Below are 24095 nucleotides of genomic sequence, written 5' to 3'. Positions count from 1 at the left end.
CATTTGCACCGTAACACAATGTAAACGCAACAGAACAAATACCCAGAACACCTTGCAGCACTAACTCTTCCGGGACGCCGCTACTCCATACACCCCCCCACCTCAACCTCCTCATGCTGTCTCAGGGAGAGCATGTCCCAAATTCCAAGCTGCTGTTTTGAGGCATGTTAAAAAAAATAATACACTTAGTGACTTCAATAATAAGTATGGCAGTGCCATGTTGGCATTTTTTTCCATAACTTGAGTTGATTTATTTTGCATTGTTTAATGCATCCAGCGGGGCATCACAACAAAATTAGGCATAATAATGTGTTAATTCCACGACTGTATATATGGGTGTCGGTTGATATCGGAATCGGTAATAAATATTGGGGACGGCGTGGCGCAGTGGGAGAGTGGCCGTGCGCAACCCGAGGGTCCCTGGTTCAAATCCCACCTAGTACCAACCTCGTCACGTCCGTTGTGTCCTGAGCAAGACACTTCACCCTTGCTCCTGATGGGTGCTGGTTGGCGCCTTGCATGGCAGCTCCCTCCATCACGGCGCTCCAGAGAGTCATAAAGACCGCCCAGAAGTTAATCGGATGCCCCCTCCCCTCCCTGGCTGACCTGTACAGCTCCCGCTGTCTCAGGAAAGCACAGAGCATCCTGAAAGACCCATTCCACCCCGGGCACAGCCACCTGGAACTGCTACCCTCAGGCAGACGCTACAGGGTGCTAAAAGCGAGCACCAATAGACTAAAAAATAGCTTTTACCCAAGAGCCATAGTAGCACTAAACAGGCACTGAGTGTCCATATGTCCATCATGTCCTCATGTGTAATGTTTAAATGTTTTTCTATTTTTTTGGACTACAATGTGAAATAATGTTTTATGTATGTATACATAGATACATCTGTCATCTCTATCTTTTTTTTTTTATTTATTTTTTATTTATTTATTTATTTTATTTATTTTTTTAAATTTATACTACCATATTGTATATGCACCTTAGAAGGAGCTGCTCCAATTTCGTTGTTCTTTGAACCTGTTCATTGCAATAATGACAATAAAACTCTATTCTATTCTATTCTATTCTAAATGTGGAAGTAGTGTCAAAGCGCTTTGAGTACCTTGAAGGTAGAAAAGCGCTATACAAGTACAACCCATTTATCATTTATTTAAATAGTTGGACAATATCGGGAAATCGGCAAAAAAGCCATTATCGGACATCTTTATTGATAATGAATAGAAACAATAATTACCTCTATTATAAACAATACAATTGTTCAAATGCAACAATACATATATGTAATGAAAGCATTGAATTTATTGAATGTCAGTTTTTTATGACTTTAAGAAACGCACATCCCCTGCAGTTGATGTTTGTTTTTTGCATTTGTTTGACTCTTTTAAACAAAACAGACGCGTCCATAAATGTGTGTCTCCATGCAAATGGCCTTTCAAACCAACAAATCCCATAAAGAACACCAAAGTGTGGGAACGCACACCACAAAGACACTCTGTGGTTTCCCTCGCAGCCTGGTTTGGCTCGCACAACTCGGCCTTGTTGTTGTCAGCCATGACACAGTGGGCTCTCTCCTCCTCTGCATCTGTCCCACAAGCACATTTTGTCTTTCTTTGACGTTCCGTCTGACAGTGAGGGTTTGTGCACTCGGTGGTGATGTCACTTCGCGCAATGAATGGGAGTATCTTTTTTTTTTTTTTCCCCCTGAAGTTGAGTGGAGTTACGCAACACCACAGGTGGCAGAAAGGCAAGGAAGCGCTAAAGCGGGAGATGGCAAGAAGGAGCAGTTTTTCAAAGAGTATCAAATGTCGACGGTTAGGAAATAATGACACAATAGAAGCATTACTGCAATCTCTGTCTTGTTTAGGCATGAAGTTTGTTTGTAATCTTCCCACCAAATGATACAATTAATTATTTTTTCAAACTGAGACTCACTGACTTTGGCTCATTTTCTGTGAAGAACATATGTCCATCGATCCATTTTCTACCGCTTATTCCCTTTTGGGGTCGCGGGGGGCGCTGGCGCCTATCTCAGCTACAATCGGGCGGAAGGCGGGGTACACCCTGGACAAGTCGCCACCTCATCGCAGGGCCAACACAGATAGACAGACAACATTCACACTCACATTCACACACTAGGGCCAATTTAGTGTTGCCAATCAACCTATCCCCAGGTGCATGTCTTTGGAGGTGGGAGGAAGCCGGAGTACCCGGAGGGAACCCACACATTCACGGGGAGAACATGCAAACTCCACACAGAAAGATCCCGAGCCTGGATGTGAACCCAGGACTGCAGGAACTTCGTATTGTGAGGCAGACGCACTAACCCCTCTGCCACCGTGAAGAACATATATCAGAATACATATTTAATGACCACACACCATACACATTTCTATTACATATAAGATGTCTGGGTCTACTGGACCCGGGGCTTATAGAAGTGTGGAAATTGATGTTCTCTGAACAACACACACACACGCACACACACACAGGAGGAGGAGGACAGAGTGTAGGTTCACAGAACATCAGAGGGTCAAATGTGCGAGAAAATGAGAGCAGTAAGTGTTGACAAACAACGTTGCAACCCTGTGTGGGAACCGCAGGTGCAGAAACACAAAAGAAGAATCCCTGTGGGATGCAGAAACTGGCAGAGAAATTTTCCGTGCAACGACCCCAAAAGGGACAAGCGGTAGAAAATGGATGGATGGACGGTCATATTGTTGTTACTCAGCCAGCGTTTGTGGGTCTGATGGACCCGTTGCATTTTGTGGCTTTTAATGCCTCACAATCAAACACTTTTATGTTAAAATACTGAACGGATTTTTATTGGGATAAGGTAAACATCTGTTCGGTATTTTAATATAAACATAACATATTTTGACATAGTATTTTATGTTTAAAATACTGAACAGATGTTTCAGTGGGAGAGTGGCCGTGCGCAACCCGAGTGTCCCTGGTTCAATCCCCACTTAGTACCAACCTCGTCACGTCCGTTGTGTCCTGAGCAAGACACTTCACCCTTGCTCCTGATGGGTGCAGGTTAGCGCCTTGCATGGCAGCTCCCTCCATCAGTGTGTGAATGGGTAAATGCGGAAGTAGTGTCAAAGCGCTTTGAGTACCTTAGAGGTAGAAAAGCGCTATAGAAGTACAACCCATTATTGGAATAAGGTAAACATCTGTTCAGTATTTTAACATAAAAGTGTTTGATTGTGAGGCATTAAACGCCGCAAAATGCAACGGGTCTATCAGACCCACCAATGCTGGCTGAGTAACACCAATATGAACATTACACAAGGGTTAATGATAAACAATAAGAAATGAACAATAACCCTAAACCTACAATAATCCACAAAATAAAAGAAAACCCAGGTGCATGCACATACTCATTACCGTTCTATAATTCCTAAATCACTCCTCCCTTCCTGTTAATGATAACGGTCACCCTACATCACAGAAATAAATAGAAAGATTCATCATAATCCACAAAGTCAAAGTTTACAGTACCTTTGATAAGGCACAAGCATACCCCGCAGGTCATATGATGAATGAATTTGCGTTCCTGGTCAGTTGTTAACAACAACCGCCAACGTCCACGATAGCGGTGAATAGAAAGACTTAAAATAATCCACAAAATCAAACTACGCTCTTATTCATGCGCATGATGAATACACTGTATATGTTGTATAAGTGTAGCTAATGTAATCGCCCAAGTCATACATAATATCCAACACATTGCATAATAGAAATTAATTAGATTTAAAGCTGTGGGAGGCCACATTGGTGTTGATATCAACGATATCAGAATCAGAGACTGATCTTGAAGCCTCGTATCAGTTTGGAAGGAGATAGGATAGGACACTCTGATCAGCTGAAGTGAAATAACGACAGTTTGATGGTTGATGGCGAGGAGCAGTTTTCGCCGACAGGCTCGGGCCACCATGAATTGGTACTAAAAGGTACTGACCCATCTAACACTTCAAGATGACATCATCATCATTTCTACCAATTCTGATCAAGATCTGAATTTGTGGAGCTGAGGTATTAATGTTGAAAGTTTTGTGACGAACCACTAATAATAATACTAATAATAGATTTTCCGTTGAGCAAACAAGCTCAAAGTGCTATAGTGTATTAAAAAATAAATAAAAAGATAATAAAATAAAAACCTGAACTAGCACGCATATATCTAAAAAAAAGTTTGTTTTTTTTAAAGAAGGGTTTTTAAGCCTTTTTTAAAACCATCCACAGTCTGTGGTATCCTCAGGTGGTCAGGGAGTGCGTTCCACAGACTGGGAGCGGCGGGGCAGAAAGCCCGGTCTCCCATTGTTCGTAGCTTTGTCCTTAGAGGTTGGAGGATGTTAGTCTGTCCGGAGCGGAGGTGTCGCGTGGAGGATTTGGGATCAGATCAAAGTTTGGAGCCATGCCACGCCCACATCCTATTTCGTTCATTCGCAACGTATCTGTTATTTTAACCGCCACTCATTGAGTCAAAGTCCGTAGGAGGAGTTTGTTAATGTAGGACGGAGACCAAGATGGCCGACTTCCTGTTCGTTTTTTAGGAATGGGTTCTTGTGAGTTTTACATGCGTCGCAGCATGAGAGATGTCTCTCGCGACTTTTGGGACGATACAGGAATCTGGTAGCAGCGACTCATTTTCTCTAACTTTAAAAGGGGGCGCTAGAGAGTCAATTTGGAGATTCCGTTTTAGGGACCCCCAAAATTATGATTCTTTTTTTTTTTTGCGAGACTTAATTCCCTTGCAACATTTTGTGAGTTTTAGTGCATGTCAAGGGCCTCAAATATACGATCAAAGTAGGAGAATATCAATATACAAAGCAATTTTAATGGGCTGCTCTGACCCCAAGAACTCAAAATAATCCATAAATCGAATCTAACGGCACAACTGCTTGTTCGTGCACACGCAACAGTTCTTAATGATAACCATCACCTTACATTATTGAAATACAAATAATTAAACTCCTAATACTCCACAAAGTCAAAGCCTGCGATACATACATGTCATAGAATGAATGTAGTCCCTTTTTCTGGCCATTTAATAAAGATAGTCGACAACTTTCATTATAAAAAGACTTAAAATAATCCCCCAAATGAAAAGCCCACGGTAGTCTCATTCATGCGCATGTTAATTAAATACACTGTCATATAAGTACAGTAAATGCAATCGCCCCCTCTGGAAAGTTATCAAAAATAGCCACATATTTTGCATTATATAACTATATAAAACAACTCAAAATAATCCATGAAGTCAAAAGCCAACGGTGTACTCTCATGCATGTGCATTATAAATGAATACACTGTGTCATGTAAGTACAGTAAATGCAATCGCCCCCTCTGGCCAGTTATAAATAATAGCCACATATCTTGCATTATATAACTATATAAAACAACTCAAAATAATCCACAAAGTCAAAATCCCATGGTACACTCTCATTCATACGCATTATAAATGAATACACTGTGTCATATAAGTACAGTAAACGCAATCGCCGCCTCTGGCCAGTTAAAAATAATAGCCACGTATCTTGCATTATATAACTATATAAAACAACTCAAAATAATCCACAAAATCAAAATCCCATGGTACACTCTCATTCATACGCATTATAAATGAATACACTGTGTAATATAAGTACAGTAAATGCAATCGCCGCCTCTGGCCAGTTATAAATAATAGCCACATATCTTGCATTATATAACTATATAAAACAACTCAAAATAATCCACAAAGTCAAAATCCCATGGTACACTCTCATTCATGTGCATTATAAATGAATACACTGTGTCATGTAAGTACAGTAAGTGCAATCGCCCCCTCTGGCCAGTTATAAACAATAGCCACATATCTTGCATTATATTACTATATAAAACAACTCAAAATAATCCATGAAGTCAAAATATCACAGTATACTCTCATGCATGCGCATGATAAATAAATACACTGTGTCATAAAAGTACAGTAAATGCAATCGCCCCCTCTGGCCAGTTATAAATAATAACCACATATTTTGCATTATATAACTATATAAAACAACTCAAAATAATCCATAAAGTCAAAAAGAATGTTTGCTCAGAGGCATGTCATATAATTAATGGGATCACTCCTTCCTTCTGATAGAAATGATAACTGTCACATATTTGAAACAAAAATAGATACTCATACTCCACAAAGTCAAAGTCCACGGTAGAGTTGCTTATGTACGACATACATACATACGTCCATCCATCCATTTTCTACCGCTTGTCCCTTTTGGGGTCACAGGGGGTGCTGGAGCCTCTCTCAGCTGCATTCGGGTGGAAGGCGGTGTACACCCTGGACAAGTCGCCAGCTCGTCATAGACAGACAGCATTCACACTCCTATCATACAATAAAAGCAATCCAATTCCGGCGCAATAACAAGTGTAATATTTGTGTAATGTAAATAAACAGTAAGACTCAAAATAATCCGTGTAGTTAACATGCACACCGTATACGTGTTATATAATTAATGTGATCACGCCAGCTGCCAGTGGCAATGGCAGCCCTGCATCATGGGAAAAGGAAGAATGACTCAAAATAATCCTCAGCGTCAAAGAATCTTTCTAAATGTTCCGAACTCCTGTTTGCATGCCGGTTGTGTCGCGGATGTTTTGCGTGTACCGTATTTCCTTGAATTGCCGCAGGGCATATAGTATGCGTCTGCCTTGAATTACTGCCGGGTCAAACTCGCAAAATAATTTGCGCATGCTTAGTATTATCAAACTCGTGACGTCACGAGTGACACTTCCCCTGTCATCATTTTCAAAATGGAGGAGGCTGATTTAAATACCGGTAATTTGAAATTGCATAAAGGGAAGAAGATTAAGAGCTATTCAGTAGGATTTAAGGTCCAAGCTTACATCACACTCAAAATTTTTACTGCATGCCTTTGGTAAGTGCCGGAGTGAGAAGAGGTTTTAAAATATTTAGCGCATGCTTACTTTTACCGCATGCCTTTGGTAAGCGCAGGAGTGAGACGAGGTTTTAAATTAATTAGCGTCCCGGCGGCAATTCAAGGAAACACAGTATGTTAACTTCCCATAGCTGCAGAATTAATCAACAGCGCCTCTGCTTTTTGCAGCCAAGTACTGCACTTTGTTTGATCTATATTGCTTCATGATGCAATTAATCAACAACTAATTCCACACAATGGACAGAATTCTTAACCAAACCAAAGAAATGAACGATGAGTGGTCCTATGCCAAGGCTTTGATCCGGTTCTGATCTGGCGTTACATGCAGCCACACCCCCTCCGGTTAGGGACACATGCTAAATATTTCCATATGCATGTTGATCTTTGCACTGCGCTCCCTTCCTTCCTCCTCTCCAAAAAGAACAAACAACCCCATCGTGCAACTCTTGGTGACTCATGCACTTTTTCCAATGTGAAAAAAAAAAAACGAGGCCCGGTCGGTGGAAGAGTGGGTGAAAACACAAAAATCTGCTTTTGTTTTGAACATTTACTGCACGACTTGAGGAATGGCCTCTGTCAAAACATGGCGGAGGAGAACAAAGTGATCCCAGCCACCGACACAACAGTCGTAACTTGCAAGCTGGGTGGGCGAGACGCTGCTTTCTGTGCTTTTTTTTTAAACTGGCAGCCTTTTGTTTACACGGGACTATTCTCCTGTGTGTGTCTGAAACAGGTGGAGCTTAGTCTAATTTATGTTCCCTTTTTAATTCCCGCAGCTGTGGTTCAAGTGGACGGAAGCCCGGTTCGACTACAGTTGTGCGACACCGCAGGACAGGTGAGTTTGATGGCTGGAATACACTCACTGACCACTTCATTAAGGATGTCTAATTAAAGCAAAAGCTTCTGGAACTTTGGGAAAACGTCTGCAGCTATTGTGACTGTGTCATGCAGCATCAGTGCTTCCCTTTAATGGCTCTTCTTCATCAGCATCATCAGCATCCTGGGTTGTCCTTGTGAAGATTATTCACGTATAGAGCCCCTTTCATTCAGTAATGCTTCCATACTGTACATAAAAGAGCAACATAAGAAAATAGAAAGAGCATTGATCCTCTCCCAAAGTACACTTGGGACCTCCTCTACTCACCAAAAACTAAAAATCGCCCAAAACAGTGTCATTAATAACAATATATATAATAACTATAACTGTATATATATATATATACATTTTCTACCGTTAATTCCCTTTGGGGTCGCGGGGGGCGCTGGTGCCTATCTCAGCTACAATCGGGCGGAAGGCGGTTTATACCCTGGACAAGTCGCCACCTCATCGCTGGGCCAACACAGATAGACAGACAACATTCACACTCACATTCACACACTAGGGCCAATTTAGTGTTGCCAATCAACCTATCCCCAGGTGCATGTCTTTGGAAGTGGGAGGAAGCCGGAGTACCCGGAGGGAACCCACGCATTCACGGGGAGAACATGCAAACTCCACACAGAAAGATTCCGAGCCTGGGATTGAACCCAGGACTACTCAGGACCTTCGTATTGTGAGGCTTCACGGTGGCAGAGGGGTTAGTGCGTCTATATATGTGTGTATATGTATGTATGTATGTATGTATGTGTATATATATATATATATTTATATACATCTAGTATGTGTGTGTGACAATCATTGGTACTTTAACTAATATATATATATATATATATATATTAGTTAAAGTACCAATGATTGTCACAATATATATATATATATATATATATATATATATATATATATATATATATATATACATATATATATATTAGTTAAAGTACCAATGATTGTCACACACATACTAGATGTATATGTATATATATGTATGTATGTATTTGTGTATATATATGTATATATATGTATATATATATATATATATATATATATATATATATATATATATATATATATATATATATATATATATATATATATATATATATATATATTAGGGGTGGGCAAATTAATGCGTTAATTACGAGTTAACTCATCAATCTATTAACGCCGACAATTATTTTATCGCACATTTGCGTATGTTGTTTACATGCTTTTATTTTGTTAACGCCTTTTCTTAACAAGTTGGCGTCGCCCGGCGTCGAGGGGCTCTTGGTAAAGATGGAACATTTGGCAAAAATACCAGACAATTCTGCAAATTTCATGGCTGGCTTACAGCGTGGTTACTCCGGGATCACTTACGACCGCCAGACAATTCTGAAAGTGGATAGATCGGGCCGTTTTGGACTGAATGACGCGTGCTTGCTAGACCGGCTAGCTAGCATGGGAATACTTTGCCGGCTACATCCAGCGGCCTGTGAAGCAGCGGAGTATATGTGTTGTCTGTCTATTGATGAATAATGCAGACCAGGAGTGTTGGCTGAGCTCACGACTTACCGATCTTAGGGCAGACACTCTAACCACTAGGCCACTGAATAGTACATACATACATACATACATATATATATGTATATATATATATATGTATATATATATTGTATGTGTATTGAGGAGGAGTATTGTCAAATGTAAAAAAAGAAAAATAACTTCTTTTTTTTATGTATTAATAATTGCAGAATTTAAAGAGTTTTTTTTCTAGTGGGATTATTTTTAGATTAATGAATTAAAAACGACAAAATGTTTTACTGATGACATTTGTTCGTCTTTTACAGCAAACAACCCACCATTCATTCAAAAATGTGTCCAGATTTGGAATAATTTTGTGTTTAACTGCATAGATGTAACTGTATATTAAATATTAGATTCAATGACACTTGAGGTACAATTCTGAGCTATAAATCCTAGTTTGATATGTCATAATTTCACACATCTTCGTGTCAGTCTGAACGTTGCGCCACAAATACGGAAAAACTCTCTGCGTCACCATGCCACCATACCACAATCTAGCAATCATGCTTGTGATGTATATTTTCTCAGTAACAAGCAGGCTTGTTTCATAATCCAACTCCCAACGAACCCTGCCCTGGGAGCAGCATTTGATATTCACAAAGCCTGCCAGGCATCGTCAGTTGTGTATTGAGCCGCTAATACGCCCCCAAAGCTCACAACACAAGCTGCAGCACACACATTGACATGTACGGGCCAATGCCAGAGGATTAAAGTCGACAAACATTTGCTGTCTTTATGCAGTTTCATGCTGTAGGGGTCAGGTGGGGGGAAGTTGCCAGAAATGACTCGGAGTGTCTCCATGCACTCTGCAGATCACATCATCTAAACTGCAGCTTGAGACTAAGGAGACTGGGGATAGATTGTAGGAAAAAAGGGATTAGTGAGAGGAGGAGTGGTTTATGTCAAGTTAAAGGAGCTTCTCATAGAGACAGGCAGACTCCTAAGTGCGCATAGTGTGCATTATTTGTCATGATTCTATTCATTTCTTATCAATCATCCATCCATCCATTTTCTACCGCTTATTTCCTTTGGTGTGGCAGGAGGTGCTGGTGCCTATCTCAGCTACATTCGGGCAGAAGGCGGGGTTCACCCTGGACAAGTCGCCACCTCATCGCAGGGCAATCAATCAATCAATCAATGTTTATTTATATAGCCCTAAATCACAAGTGTCTCAAAGGGCTGCACAAGCCACAACGACATCCTCTGCTCAAAACCCACATAAGGGCAAGGAAAAACTAGCAACCCAGTGGGATGTCAATGTGAATGACTATGAGAAACCTTGGAGAGGACTGCAGAAGTTGGTGATCCCCCACCCTAGGGGAGACCGGATGCAATGGAGTGGGTCTAGCATAATATTGTGAGAGTCCAGTCTATAGTGGATCCAACATAATAGTAAGAGTCCAGTCCATAGTGGATCTAACATAATATCAATCAATCAATCAGTGTTTACTTATATAGCCCTAAATCACTAGTGTCTCAAAGGGCTGCACAAACCACCACGACATCCTCGGTAGGCCCACATAAAGGCAAGGAAAACTCACACCCAGTGGGACCTCGGTGACAATGATGACCCAGTGGGACGTCGGTGACAATGATGACTATGAGAACCTTGGAGAGGACGAAAGCAATGGATGTCGAGCAGGTCTGACATGATACTGTGAAAGTTCAATCCATAATGGATCCAACACAGTCGCGAGAGTCCAGTCCAAAGCGGATCCATCACAGCAGCGAGAGTCCCGCTCACAGCGGAGCCAGCAGGAAACCATCCCAAGCGGAGGCGGATCAGCAGCGCAGAGATGTCCCCAGCCGATACACAGGCAAGCAGTACATGGCCACCGGATCGGACCGGACCATGAGAGTCCAGTTCATAGTGGGGCCACCAGGAGACCATCCTGAGCGGAGACGGGTCAGCAGCGCAGATATGTCCAAAACCGATGCACAGACGAGCGCTCCACCCCGGGTCCCGACTCTGGACAGCCAGCACTTCATCCATGGCCACAAGGGAGAGGGGGGCAAAGGAGAAAAGAAAAGAAACGGCAGATCAACTGGTCTAAAAAGGGGGTCTATTTAAAGGCTAGAGTATACAAATGAGTTTTAAGATGGGACTGGTGGAAGGAGCGATTGCAGCAATATATATGTTGCATGTCAAGTTAACTGCAGGCTTTTTGCCTTTATAAATGGTTTCTTGGGTTTACACTAGGGCTGTCAAAGGATTAAACATTCTGTAATCGAGGACTATCAACCAGAATATGTTATACAAGAATATACGCATTGTTTCAATTTGGCAGAAAATGTCCACCGCTAGCATTTGTTTAGGTAGAAATATCACAGGTTACATTACAAAACTGGCTGCACGATGAACCAGGGGTTAGTACGTATACGAAGGTTGTGGGTTCGATCCTGGGCTTGGGATCTTTCTGTGTGGAGTTGGCATGTTCTCCCCGTGACTGCGTGGGTTCCCTCCGGGTACTCCGGCTTCCTCCCACCTCCAAAGACATGCACCTGGGGATAGGTTGATTGGCAACACTAAAATTGGCCCTAGTGTGTGAATGTTGTCTGCCTATCTGTTTTGGCCCTGTGATGAGGTGGTGACTTGTCCAAGGGTGTACCCCGCCTTCCGCCCGAATGCAACTCAGATAGGCTCCAGCACCCCCTGCGAAGGGACAAGTGGCAGAAAACGGATGGCTGCATGGACATTACACAACTTTTTTTGACAAAGCATGATTGTAATGCACGACGGTTTTTCGATGTTTAAATGTAGTCAGACAGGATGTGACATGCAAAGCTTTTATTGTGAAGGCCAAAGTGTGCGATTGGTTTGAGAAGAAATGTCTTGAGCAAGTAACTATTTACATTTTATGTTATCGGTGTGGACTAAACTGTAATTTAAACAGAGAAGTTTCTCCAGTGATGACTCACTGTGATAGTGGATAACACATTACTTTTGTCTTGTCGGGAGAATGACCTTCCAAAAGAATATTAGCGCTGTTAAAGTGTTATCTTGTTAACTTTGACAGCCCTAATTTATGCTATGCAAGGTGGCGGTTATCATTGATAACTGGTGGAAGGAGTGATGGCAGTAATCATATGCCATGTCTACAATGCCTGAGTGAGCGCACTTCGAAGGATTATTTCTAGTCTGCTTATTTCTATTATCTAAGGTGGAGGTTATCACTAATAACTGATGGGAGGAGTTTTTGCGAGTAATTCTATAACATGTCAACATTGCGCGCATGCATGTTCTCGTGTGTGAGTTAGCGGACACAACAGTAAGCTTTGTGGATTGTTTGTAGTCTATTTGCATTATGCAAAGTGGAGGTTATCATTGATAACTGGTGGAAGGAGTGGTGGCAGCAATAATTACGTTGCTTGTGCCCGAGTAAGCATACTGCACGCTTTTTCATTTTCGATCGGTAGGTTGTGAGTTCAAAACCCCGGCCGAGTCGTACCGAAGACTATAAAAATGGGACCCATTACCTCCCTGCTTGGCACTCAGCATCAAGGGTTGGAATTGGGGGTTAAATCACCAAAAATGATTCCCGGGCGCGGCACCGCTGCTGCTCACTGCTCCCCTCACCTCCCAGGGGGTGATCAAGAGGATGGGTCGAATGCAGAGGACAAATTTCACCACACCTAGTGTGTGTGTGACATTCATTGGTACTTTAACTTAACTTAACTTTCAAATTATTTCTAGTCTTCTTTCCTATTATGCAAAGTGGCGGCTATCATTAATAAATGGGGGGGAGGAGTGATTGCTGTAATTATATGCCATGCTGCAATGCATGTATGCATGTTCTTGTACCTGAGCTTTTTTACTTTATGGATTGTTTCAAGTCTGTTCAATTATTGTGAGGTGGAGGTTATCATATATAACTGGTGGAGGGGATCATTGCAGACATTCTATACTCTGTCTACATTGCACGCGTGCAAGTGAGCATACACTACAGCAAGGTTTTTCACTTTGTGGAGTGTTTCTAGAATACATAGTAAGTAAAGCGATTTTCACAGATAAAAAAAAAAAACACAAAGCATAGGTGAATTAAAACAATTAGTTTAAAACAACTGGGGCAACATCTTAAAAAAAGGATTAAAAATGATAGTTAACATGTGCACTAACTAAAAGCTTTACTAATAAGAGAAGTCTTCAAGTGTTTTTTTAAAAGTGTCAACACAGCCAAGCTCACGGAGGGACTGGTGCAAGTTGTTCCAGAGTCTGGGAGCAATGGCCTTGGGTTTTAAAATGGGTTTTGGGGATCTTTAGGAGACCCTGGCCTGAAGACCGGCTTTACATTTTATTCAAGGTGGCAGTTACCACTGATAACTGGTGGAAGCAGTAACTGCAGCAATATTTGTTAAATGTGTGTGGTCATGCCTGAGCGAGTTCACTGTGGGCTTTTTGTCACTTTGGGGTTTAACTTGTAGGGTTCTTTTCTATTCTGCAAGGTGGCGGATATCATTAATAACTGGTGGGAGGAGTAACTGCAGCAATATTTGTTGAATGTGTGTGGTCATGCCTGAGCGAGTTTACTGAGGGCTTTTTGTCACTTTGGGGATTAACTTGTAGTGTTAATTTCTCTTCTGCAAGGTGGCGGATATCATTAATAACTGGTGGGAGGAGTAACTGCAGCAATATTTGTTGGATGTGTGTGGTCATTCCTGGGCGAGTTTACTGTGAGCTTTTTGTCACTTTGGGCTTTCAATTGTAGTGTTCTTTTCTATTCTGCACGGTGGCGGATATCATTAATAACTTGTGGGAGGAGTAACTACAGCAATATTTGTTGGATATTTGTGGTTATGCCTGAGCGGGTTTACTGTGGGCTTTTTGTCACTTTGGGGATTAACTTGTAGTGTTCACTTCTCTTCTGCAAGGTGGTGGATATCATTAATAACTGGTGGGAGGAGTAACTGCAGCAATATTTGTTACATATGTTTGGTCATGCCTGAGGGAGTTCACTGTGGGCTTTTTACACATTGGGGATTAACTCGTAGTGTTCTATTCGGCAAGGTGGCGGATATCATTAATAACTGGTGGGAGGAGTAACTGCAGCAATATCTGTTGGATCTGTTGGATGTGTGTGGTCATGCCTGAGAGAGTTTACTGTGGGCTTTTTGTCACTTTGGTTTTCACTGGTAGTGTTCATTTCTATTCGGCAAAGTGGCGGATATCATTAATAACTGCTAGGAGGAGTAACTGCAGCAGTATTTGTTACATGTGGTCATGTCTGAGCGAGTTTACTGTGGGCTTTTTTTTACTTTGGGAATTAACTTGTAGTGTCCCCGTGACCACAAAAGGGACCAAGCGGTAGAAAATGGATGGATGTTCTTTTCTATTATGCAAGGTGGCGGATATCATTATTAACTGGTGAGAGGAGTTACTGCAGCAATATCTGTTGGATGTGTGTGGTCATGTCTGAGCGACTTCACTGTGGGGTTTTTGTCACTTTGGGTATTAACTTGTAGTGTTCATTTTTTATTCTGCAAGGTGGCTGATATCATTAATAACTGGTGGGAGGTGTGATCGCAGTAATTATACGACACATCTACATTGCATCCATGCATGTCCTCGTGAGCGAGCTCGTTGCATTTTAACAAGGTTGTTTATTTCTTTTGTATGCAGTAGATTATGTATGTACCATGTATATGGACGGCGTGGCGTAGTGCATGGGTGTCAAACTGTAGCCCGCGGGCCAAATTTGGCCCGCCGTGTATTTTCATTTGGCCCTTAACATTAGAGCTGGCCCGTCGGTATTATACAGCGGCGGTGTCGCTGTAACACCGCATTCATAACTAATACTCATACTTGCTAAACCCCCAACCCGATTTTCCAAGGAGACTCCCACATTTCAGTGCCCCTCACGAAAATCACAGGGGGCAACCATTCTCCTAAATTTCTCCCGATTCCCACCTGGACAACAATATTGGGGGCGTGCCTTAAAGGCACTTTCTCAAGCGTCCTCTAAAACCTTTCTTCACGTCCGCTTTTCCTACGTAGAAAAAGCGTGCCGGCCTAGTCACATGATATATGTGGCTTTTACACACACACACACGCTAATGCAATGCAAGCTTGGTCAACAGCCATACAGTTCACACTGAGGGTGGCCGTATAAACAACTTTAAGACTGTTACAAATATGCGCCACACTGTGAACCAACACTAAACGAGAATGACAAGCAAATTTCGGGAGAACATCCGCACTGTAACACAACATAAACACAACAGAACAAATACACAGAAACCCTTGCAGCACTAACTCTTCCTGGACGCTACAATATAAAAATGTATTATTAGCCTGTGGGAAAAGTTTATTTTGACTTTTACCTGAGAAGGCTGCAAATAGAAAAGAGGCATTCAATTTCTATTTAAATTTGATTTGATATGCCATTGCCATTTTTAAATTATCAGTATTATTTGAAACTCGATTTTGCATGTCACTATAAAGTTATATAAGTCTCGCTTGTTCAATATTCAATGCAAAACTCGTTTGGGTCCCTATTAAAAGGTTAATTTGTTCAACCTTGGCCCGCTGCTTTGTTCAATTTAAAATTTTGGCCCACTCTGTATTTGAGTTTGACTCCCCTGGCGTAGTGGGAGAGTGGCCGTGTGCAACCCGAGGGTCCTTGGTTCAATCCCCACCTAGTACCATCTTCGTCACGTCCGTTGTGTCCTGAGCAAGACACTTAACCCCTTGCTCCTGATGGGTGCTGGTTAGCGCCTTGCATGGCAGCTCCCTCCATCAGTGTGTGAATGTGTGTGTGAATGGGTAAATGTGGAAGTAGTGTCAAAGCGCTTTGAGTACCTTGAAGGTAGAAAAGCGCTATACAAATACAACCCATTTATCATTTATTATTATTATGTAAGGTGATGGCTGTCATCAATTACTAGTGGGAGGAGCATCCATCCATTCTGTTTCTACAGCTTGTCCCTTTTGGGATCGCGGAGGGTGCTGGAGCCTATCTAATGGCAGGAAATATATTGACACATTTACTTACGCTCATGTGCATTTTTTCACCTTTTTTTCTGTGTTTATATTATGCAAGGTAGCAGTTGTCATTGATAACTGTCGGGAGGAGCAATGTCATTGATTGACACATGATGTCCAGGTGCAGGGGCCCAAGTTATTTAACTGATATTCACTGCAATACAAGTAAATAAGAATCATAAGAAGTGCGGATGCTTACCTTTTGTCTGTGTCCCCCACCAGGACGAGTTTGACAAACTCCGCCACTTCTGCTACAGTCGCACGGACGCCTTGCTGCTGTGCTTCAGCGTGGTCAGCCCCGCCTCCTTCCAGAACGTCTGGGAGAAGTGGGTCCCGGAAATCCGCCGCCGCTGCCCCCTCACGCCCGTCCTCCTGGTGGGCACGCAGTGCGACCTGCGGCAGGACGTCAAGGTCCTCATCGAGCTGGCCAGGCGGAAGGAGAGGCCCGTGGCCGAGGAGGACGCCAGAGCGCTGGCGGAGAAAATGGGGGCGGTGACCTACGTGGAATGTTCGGCCCTGACGCAGAAGAACCTGAAGGAGGTGTTCGACGCCGCCATCGCCGTGGGGTTGAGGAATTCGGACCGGAGAGTGCGGCGGGAGAAGGTGCGGAGTACGGCGGATAAGATGAAGATGCTCTCCAAGTCGTGGTGGAAGAAGTACGTGTGCGTCCAGTAGAACTTCCCGTGGGACAATGGAGCAACAATAACTTGGATGTTTATGCGGCGCCAAGCTCCGCAGTCGTCACCGTGACTTGAACCAGCCTTCAACCAAAAACTATGCAGCTCATCTTATTACACAGTGACTGCATACGCAAATGTGAACTGGAGTTGGATGAGGGGACATGAACTCAGACTATATTCCCTATATCATCTATATGTGGTGTACACTGTATGTATGTCTTTGGCCAAAATCCCAACAGGATTCATCTTGTGTCCTTTCGAATGGTATACAAAAACAACATTCACATTGAGCAATGATTTTAGACTTTTAATTGAAAAAACTATCATGAAGATCAGGCCTGGGCAATAATTTTGACTGGGGGGGGGGCAAATTTAGGGAAAGAAATGTGTCTGAGGACCGGTAAATCTATTTTTAGGAACACTAATACACGGTGGAAGAGGGGTTAATGCGTCTGCCTCACAATACGAAGGTCCTGCAGTCCTGGGTTCAAATCCAGGCTCGGGATCTTTCTGTGTGGAGTTTGCATGTTCTCCCCGTGAATGCGTGGGTTCCCTCCGGGTACTCCGGCTTCCTCCCATTTCCAAAGACATGCACCTGGGGATAGGTTGATTGGCAACACTAAATTGGCCCTAGTGTGTGAATGTTGTCTGTCTATCTGTGTTGGCCCTGCGATGAGGTGGCGACTTGTCCAGGGTGTACCCCGCCTTCCGCCCGATTGTAGCTGAGATAGGCGCCAGCACCCCCCGCGACCCCAAAAGGGAATAAGCGGTAGAAAATGGATGGAATGGATAATACAAAACCTCACAATAACGTCTGATTGAATGCTAAAAACATTCGGACAGACTTTAAAAAAACAGAATGGAATTGTAAATTTTTCTATGAACGATAAAAAACTAAATATTGACAACATATGACCGTCACACCCACTCTCGATCGACGTATTTTACAATCAAGCAAAAACGCGACAAACAGCGAAATATGAACACAAAGGGTACAAATACAATATACTATCTGATATATAACAACAAAGCTTTAGAACTGTGTTGTAAAAATCTCCTTCCACGTCTGTCCTTGACACCCACATTTCGGGCTGACACTCTTTGGAAATGCCCCCCACCCCCACTGCTTGGGGCCTCGTCTGAGCTGCTGTGACTTAGATTGCCATAGCAACTAATTAATTACCATAGTAACTAGTATATCGTGCAAAAGCGCAAGATTCCAACCACTGAAATACCTATAGTTCAAGACTTGCGGTCATTTAAAAACATCACTGCACATCATGGCAGCTACACTTTGATTGATTGATTGATTGAAACTTTTATTAGAAGCGGTATAACTCGGTTGGTAGAGTGGCCGTGCCAGCAACTTGATGGTTGCAGGTTGGATCCCCGCTTCCGCCATCCTTGTCACTGTCGTTGTGTCATTGGGCAAGACACTTTACCCACCTGCTCCCAGTGCCACCCACACTGGCTTAAATGTAAAAAAAAAAAAAAAATAGATATTGGGTTTCACTATGTAAAGCGCTTTGAGTCACTAGAGAAAAAGTGCTATATAAATATAATTCACTTCACTTAATTAGTAGATTGTACAGTACATATTCGGTACAATTGACCACTAAATGATAACACCCGAAGAAGTTTTTCAACTTCTTTAAGTCGAGGTCCACATTAATCAATTCATGGTAAAGATCCATCTCAAAGATGTAAAAAAAATATTTGGGAATGTCTGGCGGGCCGGATAGAAATACTTAATGGGCCGCATGTGGCCCCTCCGGCTTTAATTTGCCCAGGTCTGATGAAGATGATGCAAGTTTTTATTTTTCCTAAAAAAATATATTTAGTACAAAACACCACAATTTTGAATTTTTTAAATTTTTTAAACCGAGATAAAATCGTGGTTTAGCATTTTAATTTTATTTTTAGGCTTTAAAAAAATGAAGCTATTTCAGGGGTGCACAATACGTCGATCGCATGGCATTAAAAAAATAATAGACTTCAGTATCAACCCTGACGGCGCACCGCTGAGTGCGCAATGCGCAAAAACTCCGCCAAACGCGGCAAAACCAACAAGCTAGCTAGCCAGGTACCAAGTTAGCCTCCATTTTATACCCCTCGTTTTGTTTCTCTAAACTTAAAAAAGAGATTAAAAATGAGTGGAGAAGCTGAACCAAGCAAAAAGCCAGACACATATCACCTTCTTACGGAATGGGAGGACTTTTTTGTTTTTTTTTCACTACATCATTTTCGAAGTGCATATAAGTGAAAGGTGGAACGCCATTTTCCGACTGCTCGTAAAAACTAGGACACAGACTTCCCACCGACAAGCGAGCTGAGGAGGAGAAAGGTGAAGGAACTAACATGCCAGTTGTCATTTTTCCTCACAGCTAACTTCGAAAGCGAACGCCGTCACCGAAGCATCGTTCCGCGTGAGTCATTTCATTCCATCCAGTGCAAGTCATCCGAGTAAAGGATTGACCAAAAAAGTGACATAGTTAATTGTTTTATGTAATATGGACTCATTTGATTTCGCCAGGTACATTAACATACATTGTACATATAGAGAATCCTCAATATCCATCCATTTTCTACCGTTTGTCCTTTTTCGGGGCCACAGTGGCTGCTGGAGCCTATCTCAGTTGCATTTGCGCAGAAGGCGGTGTACACCCTGGACAAGTTGCCCCCTAATCGCAGCACCAACACAGGTTGACAGAAAACGCGCACATTCACAGTAGGGCTGGGCGATATTGCCTTTTTTTAATATCGCAATATTTTTATGCCATATTGCGATATACGGTATATATTACGATATTTTGCCTTAGCCTTGAATGAACACTTGATGCATATAATCACAGCAGTATGATGATTCTATGTGTCGGCATTAAAACATTCTTCTTCATACTGCATTAATATATGCTACTTTTAAACTTTCATGCAGAGAGGGAAATCACAACTAAGTAAATTGACCAAAACTGTATTTATTAAATACTCTTCATTGTCTCACAGGTGACTTTTTAAATGAAAGAACAAATTAACAGTGTTGCTAACTTTTTGTAGTAACACTTCTGCTGCATACTTTGCATATTGCTGTTGTCTGCTGAATATCTTCCCAGTTGAAGCCAAACCACCGCCAGATGATGGATCCCCTGCTCTTTATTTTTAGCATGTATTGTTTCTTCCTCTATTCCTGATCAGTTTCGCACCATCTCTCTCTTGCATTGTCACAAGCTCCCCTCCGCTCGACCTGCCTCAGCTAATGTTAGCCATGCTGCTACCTCTCTAATCGACGAGAGCGTATGATGCTACACGCGCGACAGTATGTGACGTATGTAAGAAAGGCGGGCTTGTTTTCCGCCTATGTGAGAATTAGAGACGAGGAGTGAGAAACGCCAGTAATGTAATGCCCGCAGCTAAAAGCAACTGTGTGAGATCATACAATCGAATATTACGATATAGTCATTTTCTATATCCCACAGAGACAAACCTGCAATATATCGTTTATATCGATATATCGCCCAGCCCTAATTTACAGTAGGGCTGGGCGATAGTGCCTTTTTTTAATACCGCGATATTTTTAGGCCATATCGCGATATACAATATATTTCTCGGTGTTTTGCCTTAATGAACACTGGGTACATATAATCACAGCAGTATGGTGATTCTATGTGTCTACATTAAAACATTCTTTTTCATACTACATTAATATCTGCTACTTTTAAACTTTCATGCAGGGAAGGAAATCACAACTAAGTCAATTCACCAAAACTATATTAAAGTTATTAGCAGGTGACTTTTCAAATGATGCTACATATTAGCAGCAATGTTACTTTTGGTAGCAACGCTTGTGCCCCACACATGACAAATTAAAGTTGTCTATTCCACATATTCCCGCTTGAAGCCGAAGCACCGCTAGACGACGGACCCCGTGCTGTTTTTCTTGGGAATTAATTCTTCCTTCATTTGTTACCAGATTGGCACCTTCTTTCTCTCGCAACAACCCGCTAGCATCACAGCTAACGTTAGCCAGACCGCTACCTCTCTGCTGGGCGAGGGCGTATACGTATGTGACGTATGTAAGAATGTGCGCCTGCTTGTCTGTGAGAAGGAGACACAGGATAGAGCGAGGAGAGTCTGCAGTGTAATGCCTGCAGCTAAAAGCAACTGCGTGAGAACGTCTATTCGAATATTACGATAGTCATTTTCTATATCGCAAACAGACAAACCCGCGATGTATCGCGTATATCGATATACCGCCCAGCCCTAATTCACAGTCAATATATTCATAAATAAATATATGTTTTGGATTTTTGTCATAGGTATGAGATGAGAAATACTTTATTAATCCATGAGAGGAAATTAAAATTTTCAGCAGAATCCCATTCAAAATCAGACAAACATTACAGGGAGACAGAACAGGATCGCTGACGGGTCTGCCAACTTCTGTCGTCCCTTACAAAAAAGGTTAGGTACAGGTGAACAATGGGGGGGCTGTTGAGAAAAAAAATTGAAATAAAATCGGTCTATGCCTGGAAAAATTAAATTGTAGATCATTTTGGCTTGGTCATTTCATAAGTAACTCGCATGTTGAAAGAGTGTGTGCACTCCTGGATTAGATATTGAACAAATGACGCAATGAATCTCTAAAAAAAAGTGTCTTAAAAAGCAAATAAATCCGGTGCTCCGGTGTTGCTGTACAGTAAAAAGCATGTTTCTCCATATTTTGCATTTTGAAACCTTTTTTTTTCTTCTAGAACTTGCTTGATTAGAAGCTATTTAAAAAGTGGTAAACATCCATCCATCCATTTTTTACCGCTTGTTCGTTTCGGGATGCAGCTCAAAAAACAAATGCATCCATTGATCAGGCTGCTTTCTGGAGAAAATCCTTTATCACAAAACACGATGAAAAGCATGCATTTTCTAAAATTTTGTTTTTGTATTTTTCCCAAATTTTGAGAAATACTGATTTACATTTGTTTTCTTAATTTGGATACATTTATATAATAAATCAATAAATAAAATTGTCAAATCAATATTGGATACTGGTAATCAAAACAATAAAACACTATTTAATTGTTTTGCAAAGAAAAATATATAAAAAAAAATCAAATGGTTTCTGTTTGATAAAGAGCATGTATCTGCAAATAATTGATTTAAGGTTGGATGAATAGCACGGTGACATTTTTGCTACAAATCTGTAAAAATGGCCTTTGGATCAGCCGTGTTTAGAGCACCAGCTATACAAATACCTCTAACATATTCCTTTAAATATGATGCCAAAAACTGCGAAAGAGGTTGTGTTTGCACTGCAACACAACACTAGTTTGGATTCTCACTTTCACCACACTCTTCTGCAACGAAATCACCAAAGAGACTCGATACATGATTGCTTCTTATTTTTCAGAAGCCTGTTATTCACGCTCTGTTATTCTGTTCCCAACAACTGATGTAACGAATCGCAACAAAGCAGATGCATGAATGTGCCATGTCTTTATGTATGTTACATAGTCCGATATGCCCTCTATGATGTTTGTATTGTCACCATACTTGTTTGTGTGAGTGGCTCCGTCACACATGGTACAAAACTGCGGGGGTTGAAATGGAGCTAAATAAAATGTGAAACAAAATGTTTTTGTTTTGCTTATGTCTTTGCGTCAATACACCGTCACATTGTGTTTGAACTATGACAATCAAGATGTGAATAAAGTGTAGAATTTCAGAGGTTTTCTTTATATTCTTCTTTTCCAGATTTTGGCGCGCTCTACCTTCCACCTTTTTCAACCGGTTCCAACTTCAAACTGTTCAGCTCATTCAGTAATCGTGGGTTTTCCCTTGACAAGTTCCAAAATTTCCCATATTTCCAGGTTTTCCAGTACATATTTCCCGTTGAAAATGAATTGAGCATTTTCAAACTTTCAACCGTTTCCACATTTTTTAACCAATTCAAGCCATTCCACCTTCAACATATTACAGCATTCTGGACATTCAAACTATTCTTTATCCAAGTTCAAAAACTTTCTAGGAATTCCCCAAATTACCGTTTTTTCAAACCCTATTTCCATCCTTTTTTTGTTGACTACGGCTTCGACGTTTTCCCTCGTCAAATAAGTCCTCTTAATAAGGACAAACATTTTTTTTCCCCTTTTTCCATGTTCAAAAACTTCCCGGGAATTCCCAAAATTACCATTTTTTTCAAAGCCTATTTCCAGCCTTTTTTTTGCTGACTACGGCTTCGACATTTTCAATCGTCAAATAAGTCCTCTTAATAAAGACAAAAAACAAAAATTCCCCTTTTTCCAAGTTCAAAAACTTTCCATGAATTCCCAAAATTACCGTTTTTTCAAACCCTATTTCCACCCTTTTTTGTTGACTACGCCTTCGGCATTTTCCACCGTCAAATAATTCCTCTTTAATAAAGACAAAAAACTAAAATTCCTCTTTTTCCAAGTTTCAAAACTTTCCAGGAATTCCCAAAATTACTATTTTTTTCAAACCCTATTTTAACTATTTTTTGTTGACTACGGCTTTGACATTTTCCACTGTCAAATAATTCCTTTTAATAAGGACAAAAAACAAAAATTCCCCTTTTTCCAAGTTAAAAAACTTTCCATGAATTTCCCAAATTACCGTTTTTTCAAACCCTATTTCAACCCATTTTGTGGACTACGGCTTCGACATTTTCCACTGTCAAATAATTATTTTTAATAAGGACAAAAAACAAAAATTCCCCTTTTTCCAAGTTCAAAAACTTTCCATGAATTCCCCAAATTACCGTTTTTTCAAACCCTATTTCAACCCTTTTTGTGGACTACGGCTTCGACATTTCCCACCGTCAAATAATTCCTCTCAATAAGGACAAAAAACAAAAATTCCCCTTTTTGCCAAAATGTCAGGAATTCTGTAATACCACTTCTCAATTGAAAATGTTACTACTTCAACATTTCTTGACCGATTTGAAAGCTTCTAACACCAGAACATTCAAGTTTTTTAGCATTTTCAAAAAAATCCCACTTTTCCCGACATTTCAATGAATTTCCCATTGAAAA

General features: G+C 41.3%; 1 protein-coding gene across 1 annotated transcript in view; it reads left to right on the top strand.

Moving 5' to 3' along the window:
• The window catches only part of rhoub (ras homolog family member Ub), a 29172-nt gene extending 6404 nt beyond the window's left edge, over positions 1-22768 (top strand). Inside the window, exons 2-3 of the mRNA XM_061878633.1 lie at positions 7730-7788; positions 16598-22768. Coding sequence (XP_061734617.1) covers positions 7730-7788; positions 16598-17050 — 512 coding nt within the window. The 3' untranslated portion in view covers positions 17051-22768. The remainder of the gene's footprint in view (positions 1-7729; positions 7789-16597) is intronic.
• The last annotated feature ends 1327 nt before the right edge of the window (positions 22769-24095 follow it).

The sequence above is a fragment of the Nerophis ophidion genome, linkage group LG18, assembly GCF_033978795.1.
Source record: "Nerophis ophidion isolate RoL-2023_Sa linkage group LG18, RoL_Noph_v1.0, whole genome shotgun sequence".
Lineage (NCBI taxonomy): Eukaryota > Metazoa > Chordata > Actinopteri > Syngnathiformes > Syngnathidae > Nerophis > Nerophis ophidion.
The sequence above is the reverse complement of the archived record's forward strand: the minus strand, read 5'-3'. Positions and strand labels throughout refer to the sequence as shown.